The sequence below is a fragment of the Gekko japonicus genome, unplaced genomic scaffold (genome assembly GCF_001447785.1).
Source record: "Gekko japonicus isolate JY-2015 unplaced genomic scaffold, Gekko_japonicus_V1.1 scaffold2140, whole genome shotgun sequence".
Classification (NCBI taxonomy): Eukaryota; Metazoa; Chordata; class Lepidosauria; order Squamata; family Gekkonidae; genus Gekko; species Gekko japonicus.
Genome location: NW_015176041.1, coordinates 144,521 through 153,697, shown reverse-complemented (window position 1 = coordinate 153,697; position 9,177 = coordinate 144,521). Strand labels below are relative to the sequence as shown.

The following is a 9,177-nucleotide window of genomic DNA, read 5'->3' as shown; positions in this document are numbered from 1 at the left end:
TGGCCTATTATGCTAATGAGTCCCTGCTGGGCTTTTTCTACAAAAAGAGCCCTGACTGACACGTTTTAGCGTTTGGAGGATGTGCAGAGTGCCTCTCTGCCCCCGGGAACCGTCCAAGAAGAGGGGTGCACCCCATAAATATAGCACACGAAACAGAACCCGTACTGAGGTGCCGGGTTCGATTTCCGTCCAACGTTTTAATAATCCCAATGTATTTAGAGGCCCGCTTGGCTCACGGTTGGGAGAAGGTGGGAGAGACAAAATCCAAAGCAGAACAGTGCAGAGCAGATCCATACCACAAATCTTCCCGTTCCCTCAGGCACCTTATTGCAAGTTTCTGGACGCTTATGAAGGGCTTTTTTTGTAGAAAAAGCCCAGCAGGAACTCATTAGCATAATAGGCCACACCCAACAGCAAACACCTATTAGCATATTAGGCCACACCCTTGACAGTACAGCATATTAGCATATTAGGCCACACCCCCATGTTACCAGAAGTGTGGTCATCCAGCCACACCCACCTTTTGCTTCTTATTCTGTTTACCTTGTTGTCAAAACCCAGGGCTTTCTTTGTAGCAGGAACTTCTTTGCATGTTAGGCCACACACCCCTAATGAAGCCAATCCTAATGAGTTTCTGCTGTTAGGTGTGGCCTATTATGCTGATGAGTTCCTGCTGGGCGTGGCCAACTCGGGAGCCAGCCGGAACTCCGTTCCTGTGCGTTCCTGCCCCCAAAATAGCCCTGGCTCAGACTATGAGTGTATATGCCTCTGTTAACGACCAGCAGTGCAAAAAAAAAAATCCCCGGATGCCATCAGAAGCCTTGCTGAGCAAAAGCCTGACCTGGTCCCACTTCCTAAAATCAGCTGGTGGACACCAGAAAAGGTGTGGGTAGGGAGCTGTGGCGCCCATGGGAGCCACGTTGGGGAACCCAGCCAGTGCACCACACCGATCTCTGCAATGTTTCAGAGCTGAGCTCTGCCTTATAGACAACAGGTCCTCAGGCGAAAGCGGCACCGCGCACGCTCCGCTTTCTCTCCAAGGACTGGGACGCTGCAGAGAGCGCCGAAGCTAGCAGGGAGCTCTTGTGTATACTTGAAGCACACAACGAGGTTGCTAAAGCAGGGGAACAAATTCCCACAAGGTAGCGAGGAGAAAGCAGCCGTCTGCTTCAGTCTCTGCTTCGGCGACTTAACTTCTTTCGAAGGGCAGCTCACTGCACGGCTCGATTCAAACTCGTATACATTTGCAAGCCCGCTTCCTTCCTTTTTAAAAAAAATCAAAATTATATCTATTTCGAAATGATTTTAGTCCCCCCTTCCTCCCACAAAGCAGGAACCAAAACAGCTTGCAATCAAAAACACATTAGAGAGATGTTATAGATCCAGGTGGGGCAACCGTGTTGGTCTGAAGCGACAGAACAAAGTTAGAGGCCAGCGGCACCTTTCAGACCAGCAGAAGTATCTGAGGAAGTGTACTCTCTGTTTTCTATGAACTAGCCAGTTTTTGATCCATAAAAGGACTTGTCCTTTTATCCCATGATTTTTGAGCTTACTTATGAGCCTTTGATGAGGAACTTTATCAAAAGCTTTCTGGAAGTCAAGGTAAATAATATCTATTGGATCCCCCTTGTCCACATGTTTGTTCACCCCCTCAAAGAACACTAATAGGTTAGTGAGACAAGATCTTCCCTTACAGAACCCATGTTGAGTCTGCCTCAATAGGTTTTGTTCATCTATGTGCCTACTAATTCTTTCCTTAATAATGGTTTCCACCAATTTACCCGGTATCGACGTCAGACTGACTGGCCTGTAATTTCCCGGATCTCCTCTGGAACCCTTTTTAAAGATGGGAGTGACATTAGCTACCTTCCAATCCTCAGGAATGGAGGCAGATTTTAAGGAAAGATTACATATCTTTGTCAGGAGATCCACAAGTTCCTCTGCTTGGCAGGCAGAAGGTCCCAGGTTCAATCACCAGCATCTCCAGTTAAAAGGACCAGGCAGGAGGTGATGTGAAAGACCTACGCCTGAGACCCTGGAGAGCCATGAAGAGGAGCTTTGGCTCAGTGGTAGAGCAGCTGCTTGGCATGCAGAAGGTCCCAGGTTCAATTCCCGGCATCTCCAGTTAAAAGGGACCGGGCAGCAGGTGATGGGAAAGACCTCTGCCTGAGACTCTGGAGAGCTGTAAAGAGGGGCTGTGGCTCAGTGGTGGAGTCTCTGCTTGGAATTCAGAAGGTCCCAGGTTCAGTCCCTGGCATCTCCAGTCAAAAGGACCAGGCAGTAGGTGAGGTGAAAGACCTCCACCTGAGACCCTGGAGAGCGAGCAACTGCCAGTCTGAGTAGACAATACTAACCTTGACGGACTGAGGATCTGATTCAGTAGAAGGCAGATTCATGTCTCAGGTGGGACATGTTACAGGCAGAGGTCCTTTCAGTGCCGCAGGACCGAACAGATGGTAGGGTTGCCAACACCCAGGTGGTGCCTGGAGATCGCCAAGGCGACAGAATTCTGCTCCTCTGGAGAAAATGGCTGCTTTGGAGGGTGGACTCAACGCCACTCTACCCTGCTGGAATCCCCAGACCTCGCCCTCCCCAGGTCCCACCCCTCCCTTAGCCTCGGCTGGAGCTCCACCCTTCCAGCAAAGTTCTCCCAAAGCAAGAATTTTAAATTTATTTTAATTGTTTTTAATGTCTTGCTATGGTTAGGCCAGCCTGGATTTTTTCGGGTAAGGCAGATCGTCCATTTTTAAAAACGAATTAACAGCCTTACAACCAATGTTCCCTCTAAGGTGAGTTAGTGTGAGCCAGCTCAGTTTTTTAGCCTCCGGCTCACATGTTTTTTGTCTCAGCTCAGGCTCCAGAGCAAACTAATCTGTCCAGTAGCCAAATGGCTCGCTCACAATATTAATGCCGGCAGCTCACAAAGTAGGATTTTTTGCTCACAAGAATCCACAGCTTAGAGGGAGCATTGCTTACAACACTTGTTTCTTTGCTTGTTAAAATATTTTTTTCTCTAGCTTTGGTCTTTTTTTTTTTTTGTCTTTTTCATGCATGTGCCAGTGTGTGCGCAGGGCGACCTCTGGTGACCGACCCCTACTGGGGGCCTGGAGGATATCCAGAGAGGTGGCTGAATGAAGCCTGCCCCCACCTCCCGACTGCTGGTATTCCTTGGAGGTCTCCCATCCCAAGTACTTGCCAGAGTCGACCCTGCTGAGCTTCCGAGATCTGAAGAGATCAGGCTTACTTGGGCTATCCAGGACAGGGGACTTATGAACATTTGGCCCTCGCTTTTCCTACCAACCACATCAGCTGAAGGTGACCACAAAGGGCAGCATACAAAGCCCCTTCAGGGAACAAAATACTTCCAACAATTTGCACAGAACTTGATCAATAAACAGACCATCCCCATAACCCCAGTGCACACTGTCCCACAGTCATAAGTAGGGTTGCCAGCCTCCAGGCGGCACCTGGAGATCAGTGTTCCCTCTAAGCCGAGTTAGCGTGAGCCAGCACACAGCGTTTTAGCCCCCGGCTCACACCTTTTTGTCTTAGCTCAGGGAGGAGGGCTCCAGAGCAAACTAACTGATGCAGCAGCTAGTGTTCCCTCTAAGCTGAGTTAGCGTGAGCCAGCTCGCAGTGTTTTAGCCCCCGGCTCACACGTTTTTTGTCTTCGCTCAGGGAGGAGGGCTCCAGAGCAAACTAATTTATGCAGCCGCCAGTGTTCCCTCTAAGCTGAGTTAGTGTGATCTAGCTCACAGTTTCTTAGCCTCCGTCTCACACATTTTTCTCTCCGCTCAGGAAGGAGGGCTCTAGAGCAAACTAAGCAATGCAGCGGCCAAATCGCTCACTCACAACTTTAATGCCGGCAGCTCACAAAGTAGACTTTTTGCACACAAGACTCCACAGAGGAGACGTCGCTGCAGATCTCCGGCTATTACAACTGATCTCTAGACGACCAACATTAGTTCCCCTGGGACAAACGGCGACTTTGGCCTTTTTTTGGAGCAGGAACTCCTTTGCGTGTTAGGCCACACACCCCTAAGGTAGCCAATCCTAATGAGTTCCTGCCGTTGGGTGTGGCCTATTATGGTAATGAGTTCCTGCTGGGTGTGGCCAACTTGGGAGCCAGCCGGAACTCCGTTCCTGTGCGTTCCTGCCCAAAAATAGCCCTGGCTCCACCCCCTCGCCCTTCAACCAACCCCCGCACCTTTCGGCTTAGAGGCTTTCAGGAGGATCCGGATGAGTTCCGGGACGTCAAAGTAGGCAGCATAATGGAGGGCGTTCATGTTGGTCCAGCGGCTGCGCAGGGTAACGTCGGCGCCCAAAGCCAGCAGCTGGTTAGAGAGACGCACAGCGGCAGCCGGGTCACCTGGACAACAGGGGAGGGAGAGAAAGTGAAGGCAGCTAGATGAACTAAACCTTTGCCGGAACAGAACATACAATCCTTTGGGGGATAACTGCAGTTCACCTGAAACAGCCCAGAACAAAGAGACTTTGAAGCAGGGTTCCCCAACACGGCGCCCATGGCGCCCACCCATACTTTCTCTGGCGCCCGCTGAGCTCTTCAGAAGGTGGGCACACGGCCATTGTAAGGCAGGGCTGCTTATTAGCTAGCCTCATTCAAATGAAAGGGTTTTTCTCTGCAATAACAGCCGCAGTCACTATTAGGATCGGGTAGTCCAAGAGCTTACAGGAGCCCCTGTAAGAAGAGCTCTGTAAGCTCTTGGAGGATTGGCTACATTAGGGGGGGTGTCGCCTAATATGCAAAGGAGTTCCTGCTACAAAAAGAGCCCGCATGACTAGACACCGAGGCGCACGGAACGCTGTTACCTTCCCACTGAAGCGGTACCTATTTATCTACTTGTAATTTCTTGCTTTCGAACTGCTAGGTTGGCAGGAGCTGGGGCCAGAGACGGGAGCTCACTCCGTCACGCGGCACTCGGGTCTCGAACTGCCAAACTACCGACCTTCTGGTCTGCAGCTCAGCGTCTTTAACCTCTGAACCACCGCAGCCCCTAATATATTTATACATTGGCTTTAAGCATATACATACTCCTAACATGATGTCCGTACACTGGTTTTCAACATATAGGTCCCTCCATTGTTACATTTCAACCATTTTGCTTACCATAGCCTTGACTTTTCCATTAAACAAAATACATTAATTTTTTTTTTAAAAAAACCCTCAAAAATAAATCATATTTTTATTCTGCGGGCTATTCCGGATAATCTCTTTTTCAAGCATAAAACTTACGATGGCACCGTACGGCGACTATCTTTTTGTTGTAATTCTCTGGCGATGCGTTCCGTACATTAAATGAGACTTTTTGCATTATAAAATGTTCCCATGTTCGGTGCTGCCATTGTGTAATTGGCCTCTGTGCTTTCCTGACTCAATGTGTGGTTCCACCTCCCCTTCACACTTTTCCTTCTTTTTATTCCATCTTTTCTTTTCCCTTCCTCCCCTTGGACTTTCCTTCATTTCCTTTTGTTCTGTGGTTCTATTGAAAGGTAAAGGTCTCCCTTGCTCGAAAGCCAGTCGAGTCCGACTCTAGGGTTGCGGCGCTCATCTCCGTTTCAAAGCCGAAGAGCCAGCGCTGTCCAAAGACGTTTCCATGGTCATGTGGCCGGCATGACTAAACACCAAGGTGCATGAAACGCTGTTACCTTCCCACCGAAGTGGTACCTATTTATCAACTTGCAATGTCTTGCTTTCGAACTGCTAGGTTGGCAGGAGCTGGAACTAGAGACGGGAGCTCACTCCGTCATGTGGCACCCCTGGGTCTCAGACAGCTGAACTACTGACCTTCCACAGCCTGCAGTTCAGCGTCTTAACCACTTGAGCCACCGCAGCTCCTCTTCTATTGTAAACCAGGAAGGAAATATTACATTTGGCTCCTCCTCCTGTAGCAGCCATTCTGGGTTTGGCTCCGCCTTCTTTGGCCGCCATCGCGGAGTGGAGCGCGCCCTCCCCTCTCAAAATTCCAAAGGTGCCCACAGGGTCAAAAGGCCCCGCTTTAAAGGAATCAGGTTTCAAAAGTGGACTAAGGTCAAACTTAAAAGCAGGTCCCCCAAGAGATTTGATCAAGAGGTCCTGGCACACACCACCACCCCAGAATTCGAACGTGGCTCTGCACCCGCTTACCAACACCATGGGCTCCCGCTTTGCAAGCGTAGTGAAGTAAGGTCATATCAGTCAGGCCGTCCCGGTCGTTGACATGGCAGCCACGCTTCAAGATCTGGAGGAGGAGATATAGCAAGACAGCGACGAGTCAAAGCACAGCTTATTTCTTTTGGGCAGACCAAAGACCAAAAGCTGTGACTTTGGAATTGCATTTGGCTTTTGAGAGACATTTGAGCAGGGCTATTTTTGGGCCGGAACGCACAGGAATGGAGTTCCGGCTGGCTCCCGAGTTGGCCACGCCCAGCAGGAACTCATTAGCATAACAGGCCACACCCAACAGCAGAAACTCATTAGGATTGGCTACATTAGGGGTGTGTGGCCTAACATGCAAAGGAGTTCCTGCTCCAAAAAAAGCCCTGGGTTTTGACAACAAACAAGGTAAACAGAATAACAAGCAAAAGGTGGGTGTGGCTGGATGACCAGACTTCTGGTAACATGGGGGTGTGTCCTAATGTGCGAATGAGCGGTGCTGTCAGGGTGTGGCCTAATATGCTAATGAGTTTTGCTGTTGGGTGTGGCCTATTATGCTAATGAGTTCCTGCTGGGCTTTTTCTACAAAAAGAGCCCTGATGATAACCTACTTTTCCCAGTCAAATTCAGTAATTATCTGTACATTTGAGAAAAAATGTAGAACTCGTTTTGCTTCAGAAGTTCAGGTAACAAAAATGAGAAGCACGCATGCTGGAACTGGTGGGACATTGTGTGAGACAGGATGCTGGACTAGATGGACCACTGGTCTGATCCGGCAGGGCTCTTCTGATATTCTTATGATGGGGGATACGCTTCTGGGTAGCAGTGTGTGCGAACAAGATCTTGGGGTATGGGTGGACTGTAAGTTAAATAGGAGCAGTCAGTGTGATGCAGCGTCAGAAAAGGCTAATACAGTCTGGGGTGTATATCAACAGAGGCATGACATCCAGATCACAAGATGTACTACGCATTGGTCATTGGTTACGTTGACAATTGAAATGGGTTCTTAAATCGTTTGTCATGATTCAACATACAAGCAAGCAATCTTGCGTGCAATATTTGTAGTTATACTTAATGTAGATGGGGTTGAATTAAAAAACTGAAGGTAGGAAACAGGTTAAGCTCTTTAAATTTCCGTGGAGGCCCTGAATCAAGACCGGTGGTTTGACTCAGAGAAAGGGACCCACATGTGCTAGTTGGGAAATGAAATACAGACCAGTAGAAGAAATTATGGTTATTGCCACGCTTGGGAGTTGTGCAGTGGTACCCCTGGGCTGTCAGCCTCACCCTCAATGCCTCTCCTGGGAACAGAGAACTGGCAGGGTTGCCAATTCTGCGCTGGGAAATTCCTGGAGATTTGGGGGTGGAGCCCGGGAAAGGTGAGATTTGGGCGCAGGCAGAAGCGTGGCAGGGATGTGAGGCCGTACAGTCCATCGCCTGAAGCGGCCATTTTCTCCAGGGGAACTGATCTCTGTCCTCAGTTATACTCCCAGGAGAGCTCCAGGCCTCGCCTGGAGGGCGGCAACCCTACACCCACCCCTCCGCCACTCACCTCGGTACCAATTATGTCGATCTTGTGCTGGACCTGGGGTACCCACTGGCGGATGATCGCAAAGAGTTCGGGGACGGTGGTGATGGGGTCGTACAGGATTTCCTGACACGCCGGGTCGTTGGGGTCGAAGAACGTGAAGGCTGCAGTGGACGGGAAGGAAAAGGAGACGACGATGAGCGGGAGGGGGAGACACGGGGGGGAAATGTTGACGCAAAGGCACTCTGCACATGCTCAGACACTCCTAATACCGCCCATCCTTAAGGACTGAACTTGGAAACCAAGATCACAAATTCAGGCGCAGAGGAACAGTTCTTGGAGATTTGGGGGTGGAGCCCGGGGAAGGCGGGGTTTGGAGAGGGGAGGGACCTCAGCGGGGGGGGGGTATAATGCCTTGGAGCAGGGGTGTCAAACATACAACCCACGGGCCGGAAGTGGCCCATCCCAGTCTCTTAGCTGGCCCATGAGCAACTGGTCATTACCTTTATTGCCAGATGACAGAGGCTGTGCATTATGTCCCTGTAAACTGTCCCAGTGCTACTGAGTAATGGGCAGTAGAAGAAGAAAGAGATTGGATTTATACCCCGCCCTTCACTACCCAAAGGTGTCTCAGAGCGGCTTACAAACTCCTTTCCCTTCCCCTCCCCACAACAGACACCCTGTGAGGTAGGTGGGACTGAGAGAGCTCCTGACAGAAATGGCTCTTTTTCAGAACAGCTCTGACAGAACTGTGGCTTGCCCAAGGTCATCCAGCAGCTGCAAGTGGAGGAGTGGAGAAACAAACCCGGTTCTCCCAGATTAGAGTCCGCACACTTCAGCATGACACCAAACTGGCTCTCCAGTAGAAGTGGGAGGGTGGGCATCAGGGAGGCAACTTAAGGAAATACTGTAAGAGTGCTAATGTTTTGAGCACATTTATATTTTATTTGATGCTGGGAAAGACTGAAGCACAAAGAAGAAGGGGGCGGCAAAGGATGAGGTGGCTGGACAGTGTGATCGAGGCAACGGACATGAAATTGAGCAAACTCCGGAGGACGGCAGAAGACAGGAGGGCCTGGCGTGATGCGGTCCACGGGGCCGCGAAGAGTCGGGCTCGACTGTGCGACTGAACAGCAACAACACTTTGAATGAAAATATCGTTGTGTTTGCCTATGTCCTTTATAAAGTTTATATCTCCGGTACCTGGCATTTCATTTTATTGCACGCACGCAGGGTTCATTTCCTGCAGGAGCACACAGGAGCGGAGCTCTGGCAGTAAAGAGCCCAGGGGGCGGGCACATGCAACAAGCCCCACCCCCTGCTCCCAGCAGCCCTCAGTCAGAGCAAGAAGCAGCCAGGTAAGCTGCAGAGCCCCCCCCCAGTCCAAAACAGTCCAGTGGCACATTTAAGACCATGTTTTATTCAGGTACAAGCTCTCCCTCCTCTGCGAGGACAGATCTGCACGTCCCCCCCCCAATAGCTAGCAATCCAAAAC

At 50.2% G+C, this 9,177-nt stretch overlaps 1 protein-coding gene across 1 annotated transcript in view; it reads right to left on the bottom strand.

Annotated features, from left to right (window-relative positions):
- The window catches only part of CLIP3 (CAP-Gly domain containing linker protein 3), a 41,527-nt gene that overhangs the window by 22,776 nt on the left and 9,574 nt on the right, over window positions 1-9,177 (bottom strand). The window contains exons 2-4 of the mRNA XM_015426663.1: window positions 7,707-7,846; window positions 6,146-6,239; window positions 4,208-4,369 (exon numbers count right to left, since the gene is read on the bottom strand). Coding sequence (XP_015282149.1) covers window positions 4,208-4,369; window positions 6,146-6,239; window positions 7,707-7,846 — 396 coding nt within the window. The remainder of the gene's footprint in view (window positions 1-4,207; window positions 4,370-6,145; window positions 6,240-7,706; window positions 7,847-9,177) is intronic.